Source organism: Podarcis cretensis, assembly GCF_951804945.1.
Source record: "Podarcis cretensis genome assembly, chromosome: 5".
NCBI classification, from domain to species: Eukaryota; Metazoa; Chordata; class Lepidosauria; order Squamata; family Lacertidae; genus Podarcis; species Podarcis cretensis.
Window position 1 is genome coordinate 77,525,402 of NC_137174.1, and position 23,241 is coordinate 77,548,642.

Here is a 23,241-nt window from a genome sequence, read left to right on the forward strand (position 1 = left end):
CACACTGCATTGCTTTATTTGATAACGGGAATCTTGAAATAACAGTGGCTTAGTTTCAAAAGATGGCTGCACACTCAGTTATATTCTGTAAACAACTCTTCAAAGTCTGTCGTTATAGTCAAATAATTTTTTCGCTGTGGCTGTTAAGATGTCTCTTCCATGCTTACCCAAGCCAATGCCTGAACAAAAACTGATGTTTTCCCCCTTCCTTTCCCTCCCCAACCCTCTGCCCCTGAAGCATGAGACAAAGAAGCCATTCACTAAACAGAGGCTGTGAAATTCTGAAAGTCTTTTTCTTTCGTTTTTGCTTCTTGGACACAAATTGGAAATGTGACCTTGCTTCTCCCCGCCTCCCCAAATAATTGCTAATGTACAGTTTCAGGGCTAGGAATCCTAACGATAAAGGGACTGGTCAATTAAGCAGGTGCTCCACTTCACTTCTGCCACTTAAAACTAATGATAGGCGTCGCATCCATAGGGCAACAAGTTGAGGGAATGACAAGAGATCAGTCAGCAGAGAAAATATCTAGGTCAATTTAGAGGGCTGTGTGAGTGTAACTTGAGAAAAGAGCACCGAGCCTGCAGTGAAATGATATGTGGAATGTGAGCAAATGCCCCTACTTACTAGGCAGCATTTGTGAGGGGGTGGGAGGCTTATTCTCCCCCCCCCCATCCCACTGCAGCAGCCTCCCTCTCCTCTGCTTTTTGCCTTGGCACCTGCAGCAATTTTTTCTTTTAAAAGAGCCACTCTTTAGAATTGTACAGAACCACAAGGCCCATCTAGTCCAACCCCTTAGAATGCAGGAATCTTTCGCCCAATGACCCACGACACTGATAATAAGTGACTTGTGCTCTACTGACTGAGCTATCCACCAATTCTTCAGCAAAACAGCAAACCAATTTGACTACCCAGGAAAAATTGAGCCCTATGCCACTCACCACCAATGGGGTGGCTGAGCGAGATGCAGTCAATTTGATGCAGCCCCAAAGTGAACATAACCTCAACAGGACATAATTCCTCAGAAAGTTTCCTATACAGTGGTACCTCAGGTTACATACGCTTCAGGTTATATACACTTCAGGTTGCAGACTCCGCTAACCCAGAAATAGTACATCGGGTTAAGAACTTTGCTTCAGGATGAGAACAGAAATCGTGCTCTGGTGGCGCGGCAACAGCAGGAGGCCCCATTAGCTAAAGTGGTGCTTCAGGTTAAGAACAGTTTCAGGTTAAGAACAGACCTCCAGAACGAATTAAGTTCTTAACCTGAGGTAACAGAGTATCTTTGGCACCCTTTTGCAGCTCTCTCTCTCAATCTGTCTCTCTCTCTGCTGACTTGGATCCATATATAATTCACATACAAGGCCAATCTGATGGAGTCGCCATGTAAATATTCTGTTGCACTTCCTCTTCAGTTGTTTCATCAAGTGTCCCTCAAGTTAAGCTGATATTTCACTCCAAGAGCACAGCACACTTGCGCTTCCTGTTGCCTGACCGAAAGTCCACTTGTATATGCAAATACAAAAGGGGGCTTGAAAGGTAAACAGATTAGAAAAGGAGGAGGAAGGGATGAAAACAGGGAGCAAGAACATGTGGATATGCCAAACATTGCACACCTGCAATGAAGGGTGTGTAGCGTCATAAATCACATGCTGGGGAAATAGGGAGTTGAACCCCATGTAACATATAAATATTTAGTTTGTTTCATACAGGTTTCTTCAAGGGCAAGTGTCTAAATGAATCCAGTTGTAGAATGTGACATTATATAATCCATAGATTTCTGAATGTGTTAACTACAGGTTTGTGTCGCTTTTTTTTGAAGTAATGAGTTTACCACGGTGGAAAAATGTACTTTGAGTAAATGGTATTGTTGCTGTCTGGATGGGTTGTTTTTTTTTTTCTTGTTTGGGGTTCTTTTCTTTGTGTTGTTAATTGATAATTTCATGTATCAATATTTTGAAAAGGAATAAAAATAATAATTAAGGCATGGAAATGTGTGTGTGTGCGTATAAAAAAGGAATGCAGCAAAACAGAAGGAGCACTCCAAGACATTATCAAGCAAGTCAAAAGGTGTGATCAAAGACATGATGACATGCTAGCGTCTGTGCTTCTTTTCTCATGAATGTTAGATCAGTGCAGGCTGTGGGAAAGAACAGAAAGAGGTCAAATTTTAACTTACAAGTTAAACCAGAACTTGGAAGTTTTCACTTATATCCTATGCAGCTTTGCATGCTAGCGCTATTTATTCATTTGCCACACTTACCATATTCATAGCCCTGCCTATACCACAAAGCCAATCAGAAGGTCAGCAGTTCAAATCCCCGCGACGGGGTGAGCTCCCGTTGCTTTGTCCCTGCTCCTGCCAACCTAGCAGTTTGAAAGCACCTCAAAGTGCAAGTAGATAAATAGTAGTAGGTACTGCTCTGGCGGGAAGGTAAACGGCGTTTCCGTGCGCTGCTCTGGTTCACCAGAAGCGGCTTAGTCATGCTGGCCACATGACCTGTACACCATCTCCCTCGGCCAAGAAAATCGAGATGAGTGCTGCAACCCCAGAGTTGTCCGCAGCTGGATCTAACAGTCAGGGGTCCCTTTACCTTTATACCCAAATATTCCAGGGCAGAAACGCATAGTGAGAGCAGTCCTTTTTTCCCCAGGGGGTATTCAAGAGTACCTAGTTTCTGGCACCTCTCTCTCTCTCTCTTTTTGTCAAAAAGTGTGACACTTAATGTAACAACTTCATAGTGAGTACCGGCACCTACTTTTCTACAAGAGGAAGCACTGGGTGGAACTCAAATCCTTCACAGAAGAGCATTTAGCCATAGAGACTATAAGAACGGGTTTGTTTCTTTGCTGTTTTTTAAAGCAGCTTCTGGAATGATTCTCTTACCTGAACAAAGACAGAATAGGTCCCACAAAGTATCCTCTTTAGCTCTGCAATCACTTTCAGAAAGCAGATCAACATTTGGAGGCCGCTAAGAGCTATCAGAATAGAAAACAAAATGATGTTCCACTCCACTACATAGGCAGGTTCGGAGCATTCGGACCAGGAGGCGTGATCCGTGAGGTAGCTATCAGAGAAACAGCAGCATAAAGAAGTTAGAAGCTATTATTGTAGATTTACCTCAAGGCCTGTCGAGTTTGGCAGGCAGGAGAAGTGTCAGTCCCCATTCAGAGCTATAGCCACATGACTCCCCATCTTCTCATCCATCTTTGAGGCTATTTCAAAGAAAGAAACTGACCCACACTTCCTTTTCTAAATCTAACCATGATTCTAGCCCTGTGAACTAGCTATGGTGACGATACTGCTTCCTTCCACCTCAGTTCCTCTCCCAAATATGGCTCCTGTGAAACATGTTGCCTTTGTCCCCTGCATTTCTGGAGCTGCTTTCTAGAGATGTGAGGGATGTTATTCCCCATTAGAGTTTCTACATCAACAGTGGGTGGTCAGGGCCAGCCCTATCATTAGGCAGAATGTGGGCAATTGCCTAAGGCGGCAGTTGCTGGGGAGCAGCAGTGCCTGCCCTCTAGTCAATCCATTGTATTAGAGATCAGAGCTATGCATGCTGCAGGCTTGGCCTACACTCCTCAAACTAGCCTGCTGATCTCAGGTGCACTGGAAGTCATTATCCCATTGCTGGTGATGAAGTAGGATTCAACTACCAGCTTTTGTCCATGGGAAGGGAGGTACCATCTTCTCCTTTGCCTCAGGCAGCCAGATGTCTTGCGCTGGCTCTGTGGATGGGCTATCAGGGACAGAGGGGTCCCCACTGTAATGTTGCCTCAAAGCACAGTTTCTCCCCATGTGACCAGATAGCAGCCATTCATTTCTATGGGAAGATATGCAGGCATGCACTAAGGGCACCATTAGTGCATGGGCTAAACCCCCACATACACTGAACAAGAAGTAGGTTTTGCCTTTTCAGATTGTCTTCATCTCGTTCCATCGAACTCCATGGGACATACTGAAAACTAACCTGGACCCTAACTGCAGGCCCCTACACCTTGTGCAAAGGCACCAGCATTTTACTGCAAATTTCTACTAAGATACATGTTTTTGCAAGCAATTTGCCCTAGGAGAAGGCATTTTCCTATGTTACTTTTACTAATATATATGCACATTTGACTCTATATTTCAAAAGATGGGTGTTTGGATTTGATATCCCACTTTATCACTACCCGAAGGAATCTCAAAGCAGCTAACAATCTCCTTTCCCTTCCTCCCCCACAACAAACACTCTGTGAGGTGAGTGGGGCTGAGAGACTTCAGAGAAGTGTGACTGGCCCAAGGTCACCCAGCAGCTGCATGTGGAGGAGTGGGGAATCGAACCCGGTTCACTAGATTATGAGTCTACCACTCTTAACCACTACACCACACTGGCTCTCTCTGTGTTTTGGTCTGGTGTTTTGGGGGCTGGTTCGAAGCTGCCCCTTAGAGACAGCAATCTTTCTTTCTTTCTTACCGGCCTGCAGTGTCTTTGAAGGCATACTCCCAGCCAGCGGAGGTTCTGCAGTATGGGCCCTGCACTAAACCCAAAGTAGATATGATCAGGCTGTATCCAGAGAACGCGATGCCTAGCAGGGCAAGCACAACTGAAATGAAGCGCTGCATTAAAGAGAGCACAGTGTTATCTTTATGACAGTGAAGGAATTCCATCACTTCAGTTTCCTGATAAAAGTGTGTGTGTGTGTTTTCTACTCAATACTTAGATGAACTCAGCATAGAAAGTGTTCCGTAACTTAAAGAGCCAGGGGGAAGAGGGGGGAATAGCAATAATCTTTAGCACAGATTAGAATGAATGTTGTTAGCAGGCAATGTCTCAAAATAGCACAAGCTGTTATAAGAACACACTTCTACCTTGTTGGAACTGGTGGAAGAATGCTATCACTACAATAGAAGCAAGCTGCAAGAAAGGGAGCATTGTCTGAACAAAGTTTGCTGGGGGGGGGGCGTGTTACGCTGATAGCCTTTGTAATAAAAAATTTAAGGTCTTCTAATATATACAGTCATACCTTGGGTTAGATGTGCTTCAGGTTGAGCGTTTTCAAGTTACGCTCCGTGGTGACCCGGAAGTAACGGAGCGTGTTACTTCCGGGTTTCACTGCTCGCACATGCGCAGACGCTCAAAATGATGTCACATGCATGCGCGGAAGCAGCAAAACCCGACCCGCGCACACACAGTCACGTCTTACGTTTTATTCAGGATGCGAACGGGGCTCCGGAACGGATCCCGTTCACATCCAGAGGTACCACTGTAATAAGTGTTCATAAATGTACCAACCAAGCACGTACATTGATATGTGGACCACATGTCTGGAGCAGCACAGGAAGACAGTCCTGAAACCGTTTTGACTCCCAAACTGACCAAATATTTTCTCTGCAAGGAGGGAGGGGGTGAGGGAACCTTCCCATTGCCTCAGGAATTGGGTATTCACCATCTCAAAGGAATGGCCAGACTACCAGGAAAGGCAATCAGATAAGGCATTAACAGTTAACCTGGCAGACAGGAAAAACAACAACATTCAAATTTCTGTTGTAGACCGCCTTTTCTATGATGTAGGTATGATGTTTGTGGGGGGTTGTCTTGGGTTACACCCCTTCTGTGGTGTATGCATGATGTATGGAGAGGGGGTCTGGAGCTCCAGGGCAGTGAATTTAAAATGTCTATACAAGGGCAGGCACACCTTGGTTCTGGGTTCCTCTTCCTCTCTCCTGTGTGTGAGGGGAGCACCCTGTTGCAACAGCTTTCATAAAGATCAGGCTTACTAGCTGCTTTGCTTCTCAATATTCTCTGGTTGGCCTCTGTTATTTTCTACTACCAATGGAGAACCTACAAAGGATTCTATAAAGGGCTCTTGTATGCCCCATAAGGGAATAAGGGCAGATTTTGTTTGCAACACCTCTCAGTTGGATTTGCTGTCAACATTCTCAATATGGGTGCTGGTTTTAGGGGGGGGGGAGCAGGAGTGTAGCATGGGGGTGGGAGGGCAATTGGGGTGGGATCGAAGGGCGCATGGATGCTGCATCCAGCTCACTCTGCCCTCCCCACAGCTTCGCAGATCAGAACGAATGCTCCATAAATAGCCAATGCCATCTAATCTCCCAGCAAGCTTTGTGCAAACAAGTCAGGATGAATGCTCAATAAAACAGGTTGTCTGGAAGCAACGTGTCATTCACCCCACAGTGATGAGCGTTTGAGGCAGGAAGAAATTGGCCGGAATCCCAGAGTATCTCATACAAAAACAAAAACAGAAAAGGTTTCCGTCAATTTGAGAGCAGTGGGAGCACTTCTTCCTGTTGTTGTTTTTCACCCCAGGAGGAGCTGTGGAGATCAGAGGTAGCCTCTTTCTTTTCCTCTCCGGTACAGAGTAAGGAAGGAGATGGGAGCAGAAAGGGTCAAAGGAAGTTTTCGGCACAAATGCCATGTGTGGAAGCAAGATACGCACCCTGTAGGTCCTGGTGCAGCTTTCACTTGGGCAGCATTTTTGGAAGGTGTCTCGGTCCAGGAATATTAAAAGTGCTGCCAGCATAAGCATCTGGAAAGGCAGGAATGGAAGTCACAGAGGATATGGTATCCAATAATATCACGTTCTTATAGACTCTATAAAGAGGGACGCAGGTGGCACTGTGGGTTAAACCACAGAGCCTAGGACTTGCCGATCAGAAGGTCAGCGGTTTGAATCCCCGTGACGGGGTGAGCTCCCGTTCCTCAGTCCCAGCTCCTGCCAACCTAGCAGTTCGAAAGCACCTCAAAGTGCAAGTAGATAAATAGGTACCGCTCCAGTGGGAAGGTAAATGGCGTTTCCGTGCGCTGCTCTGGTTCGCCAGAAGCAGCTTAGTCATGCTGACCACATGACCTGGAAGCTGTACGCTGGCTCCCTTGGCCAATAAAGTGAGATGAGCACCGCAACCCCAGAGTCGGTCACGACTAGACCTAATAGTCAGGGGTCCCTTTACCTTTATAAACTCTATAACAGGCATAGGCAAACTCGGCCCTCCTGATGTTTTGGGACTACAACTCCCATCATCCCTAGCTAACAGGACCAGTGGTCAGGGATAATGGGAATTGTAGTCTCAAAACATCTGAAGGGCTGAGTTTGCCTATGCCTGCTCCATAAGCTAGAATTGTAGCATGTGTCTCCAGAAACCTCTACAATTTGTTGTGTTTTTATATTGACTAGAGCAGCCTTTCTCAGCCTGTGGGTCCCCAGATGTTGTTGAACTACAACTCCCATCACCCCTAACTAGCAAGGCCAGAGCTCAGGGATGATGGGAGTTGTAGTGCAACAACATCTGGGGACCCACAGGTTGAGAACCGCTGGACTAGAGGTTGCCCCCCCGCTCACTCCACTCATGAACACCCCCCATCTGCTTAACCATTTCTCCCACACCTGACCAAATCCCCACTCCTCTCCACCCACCGAACCCCAGTTTCCTTCCCTCACAGTTCGTTTAATTTTAGGGAAATGATTTGTGAAACCACTTCCGACCTTCCTTTAAACACTGCTCCAGCAACAGAGCAAGCATCCCTTGGAGCAAGACTTCTCTGAAGCATCCCCACTTTCCATTAAACAGCACTGGAGCAGTGTTTAAAGGAGGGTGGGAAGCTCTTCAGAGAGATATTCAGCAGATGGCTGAGGCGTGCCCCTCCCCTTTCCATTAAACATTGCTCCTTCCTCAGCAGCTTACCTGGACTTGCTGCCACCTGTGCTGCTTCCTTGCTTGCTTGCCTGCCTGCCATTCTCTTGCCATGCTGCAGTTGGTATGGCCACCTATTGGTAGGCATATGAACTACAGTGTGATGCTCACAAAAATATGGTATACTATAAAGGGATATTATGAGCCGCTGGCGGTAAGTTAAGCCTAAAACGGCTGTGTAAAAATTATATTATAAATAAATTTTGATCAGATAGTGCTGAACATCTAATCTTCACAAAGTTAAAGCGAGTGTCTTTCCCAAATAAATGAGTAACCATAACCAGTTCCCTTGCAGCTGAAAAAATTTGGAGATAAAAATCTTTCTCCTTTTGGAAAATAAATACTGGCTTCTAGTTGTGTCTAGCAGGTCCAATCTGTGATGTATGATATATTAAAAGGGAAAAGTAGATTTTGCTACAATATCCATCTCGGAACCCAGGAAGCTGCTTTATAAAGAGCCAGACTATTGGTCTATCTAGTTCAGCTCTGGCAGCAGCTCTGAAAGCTTTCAGACAAGGTTATCTCCCAGCTCTATCTGGGAGAATTGGAACTGGGATTTTCTGCATACGAAGCAAATGCACTTCCATTAAGCTATGGCCCCTGCTCTATATTGAGGGGAATACAAAGGATAGTCACCATGAAGTCCCATTGAAATCCATTTGACTTAAGTTAACCACCTAACTCCTGATCTTATTTACTTAGAAGGCAGTCCTGCTAATTTCAAAGGGGCGTGTTTTCCAATAAGCACGGTTGCCTTATGCAACTCTACACTGAGCTGCTCTGATTTTGAATTCAATGGTATAAACACTTTGAAATACAGTGGTACCTTGGGTTAAGTACTTAATTCGTTCTGGAGGTCTGTTCTTAACCCAAAACTGTTCTTAACCTGAAGCACCACTTTAGCTAATGGGGCCACCTGCTGCCGCTGCACTGTCGGAGGACGATTTCTGTTCTCATCCTGAAGCAAAGTTCTTAACCCGAGGTACTATTTCTGGGTTAGCGGAGTCTGTAACCTGAAGCATATGTAACCTGAAGCGTATGTAACCTGAGGTACCACTGTACATAAATGAATAAAGGAAGCACTTTGTTTGGTATTCAGTCCAACAAACACTGGCTACCATAGTCATATCATCTGCCAGTTCTCATTAGTTCAAGCCCATGTCATACATATTGAGATCACACTTATATTACACTAGAGTAGGATGGAAGGCTCTGCCAGTTTTGGTTTTCTCAGCTTTCTCCAGTTTAAAGTTCAATTCTCCACATTTCTGCCACCATTTGCGGGTGTGTGTGTGTGTGTGTGTTGCTTTTTTGTTTTTTAAAATCCTTATAAAAATGATCAGCATTTTAATCTGACTTATTCCTAATAAATATATTTTTGCCCTGAACATATGGGATACAGCAATTTCTAAGCATCTCAGCAGACACAGGAGAGCAAATAAAGGCATAACGAATAGAGACACCTTCCAAGAAACGTGGACCTCTTTCTTTAACTATGTTAATGGCCCAAATCAAGACTTTGTTATACCAAACTGCTCAGTATTCTCAGTGGAGGGAATACATTAAGTAATATGCTTGAAGACTGAATGTGTAAGTTTATGTTTAAAGTCAATGGCTAGAACAAACAACATTAGATGTACTGCTGGAGAAGTGGCTCTTGTATTTGAATTTGTTTAAAGAGCAATAAAAAATTGTATGTAACTTTGAATAACATACATTTTTTTGCAAGCAATTTCCCCTGATATAATGCATTTTGTAAGTTATGTTCACGGACATATGCACACTTTCCCCTAATATATTTGTAAAAATATTAGTTTACAAATGTATCACAAAATTTGAATAAGTGAGAATTTTGGAAGGCGGCTCTGTTTCGGTCCTCATATTGTTCTAGAAAATGCAGATTTGATCGATTCAGCTTTAAATGTGAAATGAATTCCGCCGCCCCCGCCATCCCTCCTCTGTAGTAAATGCTTTTGTATGTTGTTGGCAAATAAGCCTATATTAAAAAGCTCTTTCTTTTGGGTGGCTGTCACCCTTGATTTCAGGATCCCAATTACATTTCCTGTCTCTAAAATAAAGCCACTTCTCTTTTCTTCCCCCCATCTGCCCCTTCAGACATTGCAAGATCACACAGCAGATTAGCACCTTGTTGCAGGGATCCCTAGAGAAGCAATCAAAAAAGAAAGCAGAAACCACACTTACCATAACACCGGAGAAACAGATTCCTTCAAAATACCACACATAGTTGGTGAGATTGTTGCTGGAAGCATACAGAGCTTTCCCATCAGGAAAATAGAGCAGGATATTTATAACAATGCTCCAAAGTGCTAGGGGGATTAACAGGCAACTGAGGCAGCCGCCACACTTTTGTAACCCCATCTCAAAAGGGCAGAGAAGGTGGTGGCCAATCCTTCCTGCCAAGTTGTCAAACTTCTCAACTTTCTTGTTTCAACTGAGTCATTTCGCATTGACAAGAACCCGGTTGCCGGGATATGATTCTTCTCAAACAAGCTCAGTGCCCAGCAAATCAAAGCTTTGCGGTTCGTAGAACAATAGGCAAATGCCACTGGCTGGAGTTCTTGTCATATCCTTGAAAGGAGGGGAAGGTGTTCCTCTGAGAAAATTCGGCTCTAAAGGGAATTCCCACTCAAACCTCAGTCGCTCTTCGGAAGACAGGGGACTCAGTAAAGAAAAAGCGCTTTATATGAATTATAACACTATGACACCAGATGGTGCTGTGGAGTCCTGTCTTTCGCCAATGGGATTTCCCTTTACAGTGGTACCTCGGGTTGTATACGCTTCAGGTTACAGACGCTTCAGGTTACAGACTCCGCTAACCCAGAAATAGTACCTCGGGTTAAGAACTTTGCTTCAGGATGAGAAGAGAAATCGTGTGGCTGCAGCAGGAGGCCCCATTAGCTAAAGTGGTCCTTCAGGTTAAGAACAGTTTCAGGTTAAGAACAGACCTCCGGAACGAATTAAGTACTTAACCTGAGGTACCACTGTATGAAGTTTACAATGCATTTAACTGAATCACTTTTTTTTTTGATGTGTCTAGATCCAGCCAGGGCATAGGAAGGGGGGGTGGCGGTCTGACCCTGGTGTCATCCTTGAGGGGGGGTGACAAAATCCCCCCTGGACACTGATCGCCATGCCGATCACCCCCCCACCCCCACCCCGGGTGCATGGCATATGCACCGCTCTGGGCATAGCTGTCGATGTTTCCCTTTTTTTAAGGGAAATCCCCTTATTCCAAATAGGATTCCTCACAAGAAAAGGGAAAAGTTGACAGCTATGACTCTGGGTGCCCCAGTGGCTAGTTCCACCGCTGGATCCAGCCAGGGTTTCTCCAAAAATAAAAGAAAAACAGGACAAGGTTATGTAGGTAGCACCAATTGACTGCCTGTTTTTCATTTTCCATAGCAGCATGCAGTTGGGTTGGCATTTAACTGAGCTTGGGGCCTCAAGCTCACCCAGAAAACATGCCCTCTTGCCAGATGCGCCAACGCTGTAAGAGGTACAGTTGATTAGGACGCCAAACCAATTCTCTTCTTTACCTTGGTGCTGCTTTGTGAGGATGATGCTCCAAGTTGGCTCCAAGTTTCCAGAGAGCCGGGTGAGCACCCGGAATAAGGAGTTGATGTTTACATGCCTCTGCATCCCAAAATAAGTCTTAGTCCATCCCCAAACATTAACTCACCTTCCCACTCGCAGTGACTGTCCCATTTCAGATGCAGTAGCATTTGTCTCCATTTCAAAGAGGTTTGGGTTTTTTGTACTTTAATACGTGATACCCATAAGAACAAATAAGCATAACTGTTAAAAGCAGGTGATGGGTAATACTGTATTGGTCTGAATATAGGCTGCACTCCCCCCCCCCAAAAAAAATCTAGCTTGTATAAAACCTGAGTGAGGTTTATAATCATGTACTTCTAGGTAGAGAAGCCATGATTTAAAATGAGATATTGGGACCCACGTAGGGCTTTGGGATACTTCAGAAGTTTTTTTTGTAAAAGGATCGCCTGTCCTTCTCGGCAGGTATCACTCGTTGCTTGGCTGAATTGATTTTAGAATGGATTCATTTTAGAACGTTTTTCAATTAATTGATTGTGATTTTATATAAACTGTGTTATTTTTACTGTTGTCAGCTGCTCTGAGCTTTATGGTACATGTTTTCCTTTCAAAAAGATCTCGTTCCAGGAAGCGCAGTTTATATTTGGAGGTGGCTTATATTTGTACCAATTTGGTACCTCTTCCTGAAACCCTGTCATTCAAAGCCGAATAGACAACAACTAGTTTGACAAAAGGCTGGGTCTTCCATGCACCAGGGTGTGGCAACCTGTTTCAGGTGGCATCATGAGGAAAGGAAAGCTGCAGACAAGAATTTGTGTGTGAAAAGTACAACAAGACTTTTTACTGGCTCCAGCATTTGGGCTCAACTTTAGGCAACAAAAATTATCTCATACCTGGTAGAAGGCATCTTTCTATGTTCTTCCTAACCTGTTTTCACAAAAACATAGAACAATTTCAATTCTAGTATCGAAATATAGGATGCACTTTTTTTCTTGAAAACAACAGAATTCAGTGTACTGCAGTTCTAAATGCAGATGTGTGGGAATAAGTTGAGGGAGGGCTATCATTTAACTGAGTAAGTTCCTTTTCTTAGTGGTTTTGTTTGTTGAAACGTGACTACTGATTTCAGACTGCATGCGGGTGCTAGTAATATTATGTTTATCAAATAGGATTATATACAACTCTCTGGCCGGGCTCTAAATGTAGGCCTGCAGCAGGCTTTCTCCCACCCCAGAAAGAAGTTGTAAGAAGGGAGTTTGGGTTGTACTTGGGATGCAATGTCTGAAGACCACACCATTTGTGTGCTGCTTTTCCACAGCTCAAAGTGGCTTTCCACAGACAAAAAAATTTAATCATAGATTGTGCATGCCAAACAGAAGAAATGTCCTCTGCTTTTGTTGGATTGCTAATTAACAGACAGTTTCTCAACTGTTGCTTAGTGTTGCAATAGTTACAGCTAAAGGTAAAGGTAAAGGTACCCCTGCCCGTACGGGCCAGTCTTGACAGACTCTGGGGTTGTGCGCCCATCTCACTTAAGAGGCCAGGGGCCAGCGCTGTCCGGAGACACTTCCGGGTCACGTGGCCAGTGTGACATCGCTGCTCTGGCGAGCCAGAGCCGCACACGGAAACGCCGTTTACCTTCCCGCTGGTAAGCGGTCCCTATTTATCTACTTGCACCCGGAGGTGCTTTCGAACTGCTAGGTTGGCAGGCGCTGGGACCGAGCAGCGGGAGCGCACCCCGCCGCAGGGATTCGAACCGCCGACCTTTCGATCGGCAAGTCCTAGGCGCTGAGGCTTTAACCCACAGCGCCACCTGCGTCCCCAATAGTTACAGCTACATTCCCATAAATGACAAGTGGGAATGTAGTTACAGCTACATTCCCATAAATGACAAGTTTCCTAGTTGTTGCTGCTTGCCGAGAGAGTTGAATAACCTACCTGCTGACTGAAACCAAATTTGATCAAAAGCAATTCATTTGCCAGACGTAAGGTTTTTGTTCTGAAAGAGTTTAGAATTCATCAGTAGGCGTTATGTCATTGCCATCATTTCATGTTAGTCTCTACTCGCATCAGAAAGCCGAAAAGATTTTTGTCATGACTTATAAAGATCACTTCCAGTTTTGCACTAACTGCAAATCAAGTGTGCAAGAGGATATCTTCTTACAGTGAGGAGAGATGAAAGACAAGGAACACATGTACACTGCAAACATAAGATGGTTTTATACCACTTAACTACAAAGGTTTCTTCAAAGACTGCTGGGAGTTGACGTTTGTTAGTTATTTCATCAGTGGAATCATCCCCCTCAGGAGGTTGTGGGCTCCCCTTCCCTGGAGGTGTTTGATGGTCATCTGTCATGGATGCTTTAGTTGAGATTCCTGCATGGCAGGGGGTTGGACTAGATGGCCCTCTTAGTCCCCTTCCAACTCTGCAGTTCTTTTTTATTTCACTTACTACAGAGATGCAATAGCTTATAATTTTAGCGCACGAGCTGCCTTTCTCTTTAGCGATTTCCTTGCAGCGCTTCATGTGGACTATTTCCGGTGCCAATTCATTCATAACCTTCTCAGATCTGTATATTTAACTGTGAATTTTGTTCGGCAGTGAAATGAATCTCTATGAAAGACGTGAAAAGAAAGAAAACACACGTGGGGGTTGTGGGGGTTATTTTATTGTTACTGTTATGGATCACCGTCATCTTAATTTTCAACCCAATCTTTTTTAAGTCGAATCTCCTTCCCTCCTTCCCACCTTGACGTCATCTTACTTCCTTCTTCTATAGGAAGATACAATGTTCAAGGAAGCAGCCTCTCTGCTCCTTAGGTATGCACTCCCCAAATATATCTCTATATCCATAAAGGATAAATAATACAACTCCAGCCCTAATCAGGCATTCCACGGAATGTGTGAAGACAGAGACTGTGGGAGGAAGGTGGAGAACGCACGCCAGCCCTGACCTCAACTCCACTTCTGACTTCAACACACTGAGCGCAAAGGTCTGAAGTTTATTCTAAGTGCATTTGGCTAAACATACTCGGAATCTTCCCCATGCTTGAGAATGCAAGCAAGGCAGGGGTCTCGATCTCAGGAGGACTTCTATGTGGGTTTAGCTTGGAATCCCACTTCAGACCTTTGCATCTGAAATTTGCTTCCATGGTGGTGGGACGTGGAGCTAATGTACTCAACTTTGCTCCCTCCCCGGGTTCATTTTGAACACCTGAAGGAGGAGATATATGACACGCCCCTAATATGGGCATAGGCAAGGGGGCAGGGGGAGCACTTGCCCCCTCCTAAATGAAGTAAATAAATAAAAATACTTTACTAAAAGTAGAAACTGTAGAAAGGTTGACAGATTTTTCTGAGCACTTGGGGTAAAAAAAAAAGTAATTTAAAACAACATTTCATTCCGAATCTGCTAGACAGAGGACGGTGACAGGTGTCCTGCCCCTCCCTAACATAAATCCTGACTACGCCCATGATCCCTAATAAAATGAGTCCAGACTTTTACTGGTACCATTACTCAGCTACAGCTCCTAGTGCTGTCATTTGAAGCAATAAATTTCTTGTTGGGGGAAATCAATTTATACATGAAAAATAGAACATTGAAAACCATCCAATTAACGATGGAAAACAGTATAATATATGCTAACAACGCAATCCTACACATGTCTACTCAGATGTAAATTTCACTGAGTTCAGTAGGGCTTACTCCCAGTTACGTGGGTTCAAGGTGGCAGCCTAAATGATCCATCGGTCTACGCTTGCACAGCTAACAATATAGTTACATTTCTGTAACGTAAGAGAGCTCAAAGGGGATCTGGCACAATATACTTCTTTTAATTGCCGAGTTACGTGCCAGAAGTTTTTAAACAATGCTATTCGGGAACAACGTATGTGACATGAACAGAGTACATATGCTATATAAAACAAGTGCTAAGAATATGAGTTTTGTCTCAGTTCAAAAAAAATACAGGAATAATTACAGTGAAGCATGAGAAGTTTTCAACCCATTTCCAAGTCCAAGCGTTTTAGCAAGGGCAGGTCTGTAAAAGATTAAAAACACACATTTGATAAATACATGAGAGCAATAGCCCAGAATCCAAAACCCTTATCCATTTATACAGTATAGGCAGCCCAATGCAGAGTTCACTGAATTCAAGATCAATTTCAATGGATCATGATTCATTTTCAGAGCTGATGCACTGATCTGAATGAGGGAAACTCCCCATTGCTAGATCCTCTGTTGTGACACCAACTTTAGTGTTGGCATCCTTTGGTAGAGTGTCATTCACACAGAAAATAGTGGGGCTTCTTCCTTGTGTGATGTTTCTCACTCCTGTACAACAAGATTTTGGTTGATTGACCATCAGATGTTCCCACGAAAGAGAGAAAATGATAGTCACTCAAGGACCAAAGGAACAATGCTTGGAAGTAAAATGGGTAGTAGATACTCCTTATGAGACCAGAAGATTATAAAACTAAATATGGCAGTAAAAGCTCTGGTGACCAAATCATTTAGAAATTTTGGGAGGAAATTAACATCATGGGACACTTGCACACATTCTCATCTTTTCATATGAGCAAATCCCACCGATGTAACATTATGCAACATTTGGGAAAGGCATACTGTCATGCAGTCTTCTTCAACCTTGGGTCCCCAGATGTTGTTGGACTACAACTCCCATCATCCCCGACCTCTGGTCCAAGCTGGCTGGTGATGATGGGAATTGTAGTCGAAGAACAACTGCTCTCATGCCAAAGCTAAGAGCCACAATCCAAGATAGCACTGAAAATACATCATTGCGCTGAAATCTATGGGTTGTGTCCAGATACGTCACACTCAGAGTAGAGTCATTGGTACAAATGGTCATGACAGATTGTATTCAGTGTGTCTACTCCAAACATCATTTAGTCAGATGCAACCCTATAAACATGAATGCACTCACCTCTATTTTGGATTGTGGCCAAGCATTTTTAAGTCACACTGAAGCTGCTTGGGAGTGTTTTAAGCACATGCCCAGCTCTCTTGAGCGGCAACACTCATTTGGTTGGGGCCCACAAGCTGGATCGATTCTGTGCTGCAAAACCAATTAGTAGTGTTTGGTTCTTTTTGATGTCTGTTTTGCTGCGTTGTAATTGCTAACATTTTATTGGATTTACATTTTTATGGTACGGCTGCTTTGGGGGCATTGCCCAAAAGGGACCTATAAATGCAATAAATATAGAAATATACTTTGTATTCGCTTGTCCAGGCATGAATTTCCTAATGACACAGACATAATGGCCATCCTTGGCTCGCTGAATCAGCTCGTAAAGCATCATGGGCAGTTTCTGCATGATCATATAACCCCAAAAATACTTGTTGAAAGCTTTGGGTAGCCTTTAAACACACTTACCTCTTTGTGAACGTGGCACACGGCACATGCGCCTCCGAGACAGCCCCTTATTATGTGAATGGTACAGATAATTATTTCGATCCCGCTCAAAACAAGCAGGATGGCGAACAGGGTCACGTTCCAGGTAACAATGTGCCTTGGCTCATGGCACAGGTACCTATTGAAAACAATCACAAATATTAATTTGTAGCTGTGGAAGTGGGGGAAAGGTGCCACAAGAACAACAACAAATTGTTCTAATAAATTTAATAGCCTTTGTCCCTATTTAATATTTTGAAGATATTTGCTCCCTATTCCTGTGCTGCCGTGAATATACGCTGCTTTTTCAGACAGGGAGGAAGGGAGAGAGAAAAACAGCAGAAAATCTCCTCACAACATGGTTTTTCCTCCCTGGAGAGGGACTGTCTGCATCTAGAAATAGACAAATCTGTCACTTTTTATTTCTTTCCGTTTCTTATTTTTTCAGTCTTAAGTTCAATTCTTCACATTTCTGCATCAGTTTGCAATTTCTAAGAAAAGTCCTCCTGAAAATTCATCCGAATTTTAGTACTCAAACAGTGGTACCTTGGTACTTGAATGGCTTGGCTCCCAAACAAATTGGCTCCCAAATGCCACAAACCCGGAAGTAAGTGTTCTGGTTTGTGTATGTTTTTTGGAAGCCGAACGTCCGACATGGCTTCTGCGGCTTCCGATTGAGTGCAGGAAGCTCCTTCAGCCAATCAGAAGCCGCACCTTGGTTTTCGAACAGTTTCGGGAGTCGAACGGACTTCTGGAATGGATTAAGTTTGAGAACCAAGGTACCACTTGGTATATACATTTTTGTAGGCTCTCCCCCCCCCCCGACATACACATTCTTGCAAGCAGTCTTCCCTAATGCATTCTCGTACCCAAGTTTATTCATTTGTGTGCACCAGGGTTTCCCAAACTTGGGTCTCCAGCTGTTTTGGGACTACAAGTCCCATCATCCCTAGCTAGCAGGACCAGTGGTCAGGGATGGTGATGAATGACAGGATGCAATATACTACTTCAGTGGTTCTCAAAGGGTGTGGCAGGAGAGTATGGCAAGAGGGGTGGGAAGATTCAAGGGCTATCACAGAAACATTTAAACAATTCATTTGTGTTGATGAGGAAATGGGGGTTTGTTTATCTCAAATTAGACTTAATATAAAAGATTACCCAGCAAAAGCCAAGTCACACCTCTCATTGAATCTGTATGCATACTTAAAGCATGCACACACACACACACACACACACACACGTATTTTTCCATGAATAAAACGCCCCCTATTTTTTGGGAATCAAAATTAAGAAAACGCACTATGCACGATCGCTTATTTTAAACTTCAAAAATTTAGGAAAAAATATAGACTTATACATGGAAAAATATGATGTCGAAACAGAAAGAGGACAGAGATTTTCCTTTTTCAATGTACTTCTCATCAATAAAAATTTCACTGTGGCGCAAGGAAATTTTCATTCTGAAAGTTTGAGAACCACTGTACTACTTAATAATCAAAACCTCCAGACAGTTTACATAAAATATACCTTTAAAATGCCAATATAATCAGACAAGATAGTCTTTAAAAAATCAAAATAAAACCAGCAACATAGAATAATAGACTCTGATGCCTGGGCAGTATGCAAAGGTGTTTGAGCTCCAGCACCCATCATTCTCAGTCCACATGGCTAGTTGCCCAAGATGATGAGCGTTGCAGTCAAAAAGGCCCCTGCAGTCTGCCACAGGAAAGCTTACATACCCTCCATGAGTGTTTAAGAACGGATAGCACCCGCTGTGGTCATCAGTGCAATAACAGTAAGGTCTTTCGGCCAAAGCCAAAGCTGAAATGATGAAGCAGTATCCAGCACCGAGAATCCCAACAGCGGCCACCACGACTGATGCCAGCAGCTACAATAGGAAAGTAGAAAGAATGGAGTCAGGGGAGGCTGGTCTGTTATGGCAAATGGGGTATTGCCCCACCACTCCAGTCTGCCCTCAGCCAGTCCCATTTTCTTGCCTTCTTGCTTAAGAAATAGTCCAGGATGTGGTTCTGGTTGTCAGGTTCCTCCTAATCAGTCTAAGTGTAGAACTCAGTAGGGAAGAGGACAACATTAGAAATGGTTGGCTCTGCCTGCCATTGGCTCTGGCGCCACCTAGTGTTGGCCTCCCTGCCATCCACCCAACCAGCTGCGATAGGTAGCCACCACCAATGAAAGGAATGAACAGCCTCCTCTGAGTTTCTGATTGGGTCTCATATTTAAATGACTGGCAAAGGGAAAAGGCTCACTTACTGCGCAGTTTCTCCCATGGTGCTCGTGGGGAAAGCATCCATGGAAACACCCCTCATTTTCGAGTCCAATGAGCACAAATGCCGGGATCAACACCTAGGTTTAATTTAAAAACAAACAAACAGTTGTATTGCAAACAATTATATTAGATCAGCGATTGTACAGTGGTACCTTGGGTTAAGAACTTAATTCATTCTGGAGGTCCGTTCTTAACCTGAAACTGTTCTCAACCTGATGCATCACTTTAGCTAATGGGGCCTCCCACTGCCGCTGCACCGCCGGAGCACAATTTCTGTTCTCATCCTGAAGCAAAGTTCTTAACCCGAGGTACTATTTCTGGGTGAGCAGAGTCTAACCTGAAGTGTCTGTCATCCAAGGTACCACTGTATCTGCATCCCACATCTCAGTATGAGTTTCTGATTAGTTTCGATCATGCCTACTGATGTGGCTCAGCTTACATCTTGTATCTCATTTATGTCCGATTTCTTCTAGCTAATTAAACCAAAAGATTTTTTTTGCAGTTGCCCAATATCAGACCACCGTAATTAATGGATTTGACTTCATGACTTTAGCCTGTAGCCCATTGGCTAACAAGTGTCAATGTACCAATTCAAGCTTGTTAGCTAAATCAAACCTGGCTAAATCAAACCTGGCCTAATTTGAAATTAAACTGTTCCACTTCCTTCATTTGCCCCTCCCCGTCACTGCACAAGAGAGAGGTGGCTGCTGAAAAAATTATTGGCCTGAATCAGCTGAGAGGGGATGTTTAGGTCTTGTCATAATGATGTCATGAACCACAGTAGGAGAAGGGATTATTAGCCGACACCTTCCTAGGCACCTATAATTCTAGGACAGGCCATCAGGGAGAGGTGCCACCACAGACCTGGTGTCTTGGCAGCAGCGTCACCACCAGGAACAGTGGGAGGGCAAGTTCAGGAAGGTTCAGGTGCATCAACAGGAGCATTGGTTTGCCTCTATTTTTTGCCATGCCCAAACAGCCTTGACCTTGCTACTGCCCCATTCCCTGACTGCTCCAGCACTCAGCAGCTACACAGCTGCCCAGAGGCCATGTCTACAGGTGTATTCTTCCCCATTGCCAGCTCCTGTAGCAAACAAAGGTGGCATACCCTCCTCCAAGCGTCCCGATTTTCCAGGAACAGAACAGTCCCAGAATGGTGAAAGCTTCTGTTTTGATCCTGGAATGTCCCTATTTCCCCCGGCTGTTCTGCTGCATTCTAGCTCAGGCCAGCGCTTGTCCCGAAGGGCAGCGGCAGCGACGGCGGCAGTGGCAGCTGCAAGGGAGCGCCCCACCGCCTCTCCATGGCTGCTGTGGCCAGCCTCCTCCCTTGGGTAGCTGGTAGCTGCTGCCACCGAGTTGTGCCGGCTCTGAGGGGCAGGCAGAGGGCAGGGTCTTCCTGGGTGGGAAGAAAGAGGAAGCGGAACAAAGTGCAGGGAGTCTATTCATTTATTTTTAATGCTTTAAAAATTAAAATTTATTATTATTATTATTATTATTATTATTATTATTATTTATACCCCGCCCACCTGGCTGGGTTTCTCCAGCCACTCTGGGCGGCTTCCAACAAGAGATTAAAAATACATTTTTTTAAAAAAATGCTTTGTCTGTCCGCATCTATTCTCGCCCCTTTCTGAAATATCATTATTGGTGTGTGGTTTGTCTTTTTGTAAATTTACCAAAGAAAATAAAATAAAATCAGGATTAAGGGGTTTCCCCAGGACAGTGTGTTGTGTCCTATTCATGTAATGATGGTGGCACTCATTCTTTCTCTGATAGGAAATGCTCTGTGGAGGGGGGAGGGGCAGCAAAAAGGGGGGTCGAGGTGGGTCAGTTGTGGGGGGAGAGAGAAATGCCCCAATTTGCACCTGAGGAATGTTGAAGGCTATGAGATGGTTGAGGACTGATCAGTTTTGAAGTGAAACAGACACCCGAAACCAAGGTAATGGCTTCTACTGTCCAGGAGACACCCTTAGTAACATACTCATTTGTGAATTAAAAAAAAATGCCATCTTTAAAACCAGGAAACTGCCCAACATGAAACTATGATCCTTTAGGATATTGTTGTCAACTGACTCTAAAAAGGCACACCGTGTGTGTGTATGTCTAAAAGACATCACTTTTGAGATTCAGAATATTTACGTGTCAGTTTTGAAAGCGAAATGAAAGAAGGGGGAAATGGGAGAACAGAGGAAAAGAGCAACTTACGGTAATCTTCTCAATACTCTGACAATATATAGTAAGTATATAGTAAGTTTTACTATACACTGCATGCTTCCCGCCATAAAATAGAATTCGTGCTCAGCAGGAGAAGACATCAAGTGGGTGGGTGAAATCTTTTATTCCATTCCTTATTTCTGAATCTCCCACAACCACCTCACAGAGGCCTTCAAGGATCCTGTTCTAGGCTATCTGGAGCTCTGAATAAGAGTGTTCCTCTTAGGAGGTGGGGATACACTGCAACATTTTGTTGCAGGCCCCACTAGTATCATTCTGGTTAAACTTTCTGGTTTAACTTCAGTTCTTCAGCAGATGTCTTGGTGGCTTCCAAGAGGTGCTAGCCAAGACACTTTGGTCTTGACTAGAGCAACATCACTTTAGGATTCTGAAAGGACAGCGAAAGGACAGATCGTGCCACAAGGTCAATTTTGAAAAGGGGGAAAAACTTGCAGTTCATTTTGTTGGTTTATTTTTCTGCAAAAACTCTGAATTTTTGAAACTTAAAAAAAGTAAACATAAAAAATAAAAATATGGCAAAGATTCCAAATCCAGTGAGGCCATGTGGAAATTTTTCTGGAACATGAAATTCAGCAGCTGAGGGAAGAGAAGCATAAGAACATCCATTGTGAGAAAGGAAACATACAGTGATTTGTTACTCACCAAAATACCTCCTCCTACAATGCCATGAAGACAGCCGACGTATCTGCTGAGGTGGTTGTGTGAAGCGTATCTTATTTCTCCATTGGGAAAATAAAGCAGGATGTTTGCTACGATGCAGAGCACAGCAAGAATCAGCAGCTTGTACCCAACATATTTAATGCATCTCCCGTAACACATGTTGCTTGCAGTTTTGTAAATGTTCTGTCAGTCGGTAGAGCCAAGGATCTGCCTGCATGTACCTATCCAAGAGCGAAAAGGGGGAGAGAGAGCTGTGCTCATTCCTTCTTAAATACCTTGGGCTACCTAGTTACCTGGATGATTATTACACATAAGCGATGAATGGCCACTGGGACTGAAGAATGTAGGACCTGGGAGAAGCACAGCCTCATTGGCCATTTCCAATCAAGCAGTTGCCAAATTGCTACAGCGCTTCAGCTGAATTTTAACCTTACAGGAATGAATAATGGCATAGGCAATCCCACATGAAGAACAGGTTTCTAGACATAAAGGCAGCTAAAAAAAAAACAACAACCTGGAAAGGGATGAGAGGAAATGCAATGCTCTGCCAGGAACAATATAAAATGGTTGCTTTTCCGAATATGTTGAAGTGGTTTACGCAGTGCTTTTTTCTGGGGGGACGCAGACCCCTAAACATTGTGTGAATCTAAGTGTGGCCCCATTGAGGGGCAGTATTTCAATATGAGTAGGAAAATGAGAGTACCCATTAACATGCTTTTTTTATAAAAAAAAAAAAAAAAGCACTGGGTTTACGACACAAAGAGGCTGGAATTGTAAAAATGCCACCAAATAAACCCGTTGCTGAATTTTAAAACTACAGGTGAGTGAGAAACCTTTCAGAAGGAGGACATTTATAGAGCATTGGATAACTAAATTTAAACGAAGACTAATCACATTGATTTCAGCTGGGTTTATGCTGTCAAAGAGTTAAGGACACAGGTTGCCTTGCTTGGATCAGACCAAAGGTCAAGCACTCTGGCTCCTACACTTGCTACTATTCCCCCTGGAAAGCCGAGCAGAACATAGTGAATAATGTTGTTTCTCTCTAACATTATTTTATTAGATTTTTTTAATCTACACTTCACCACAAGGTTCCAGTAATCAAAGGTATTGTCAGATGATGGAGTCCTGTCATTATTGCACTCATGTTTTGCCTTTCCTTCAAGGAGCTCAGGGGTGGCATACATTGCTCTCCTCCTCTCCATTTTATCTTCATAACAAGGTTTTCGTTTGGTCAGGTTGAAACAGACTGTGACTGACCTAAGGCCATCTGGTAGCTTCGTGGCTGAGTGGGGATTTGAACCCTGGTCTCCCAAGTCCTAATCTAGAGCTCCAACCACTATATCACACTGGGTTTAGGCAGAGGAGGCCCAGAATGAC

At 43.9% G+C, this 23,241-nt stretch overlaps 1 protein-coding gene across 1 annotated transcript; it reads right to left on the bottom strand.

Moving 5' to 3' along the window:
• On the bottom strand, positions 1–22,289 carry TM4SF18 (transmembrane 4 L six family member 18). The gene is made up of 10 exons (XM_079978567.1): positions 21,844–22,289; positions 18,951–19,043; positions 18,419–18,567; positions 16,662–16,818; positions 16,251–16,343; positions 9,897–10,142; positions 6,443–6,532; positions 4,459–4,601; positions 2,886–3,066; positions 1–2,138 (listed from the first exon to the last, which is right to left on the bottom strand). The coding sequence occupies exons 1-10, from the start codon at positions 22,018–22,020 to the stop codon at positions 2,124–2,126; spliced, it is 1,344 nt and encodes a 447-aa protein (XP_079834693.1). The 5' UTR covers positions 22,021–22,289; the 3' UTR covers positions 1–2,123.
• Positions 22,290–23,241: the final 952 nt, after the last annotated feature.

Coding starts and splice junctions, on each gene's coding strand:
- TM4SF18 (XM_079978567.1), bottom strand. CDS start 22,020: ATGTGTTACGGGAGATGCATTAAATATGTTGGGTACAAGCTGCTGATT. Junction 10,143..16,250: donor AACACTCCCAAGCAGCTTCA/GTGTGACTTAAA, acceptor TGACTCAGTTGA/AACAAGAAAGTTGAGAAGTT. Junction 3,067..4,458: donor TTCAAAGACACTGCAGGCCG/GTAAGAAAGAAA, acceptor TTTCTCTGATAG/CTACCTCACGGATCACGCCT.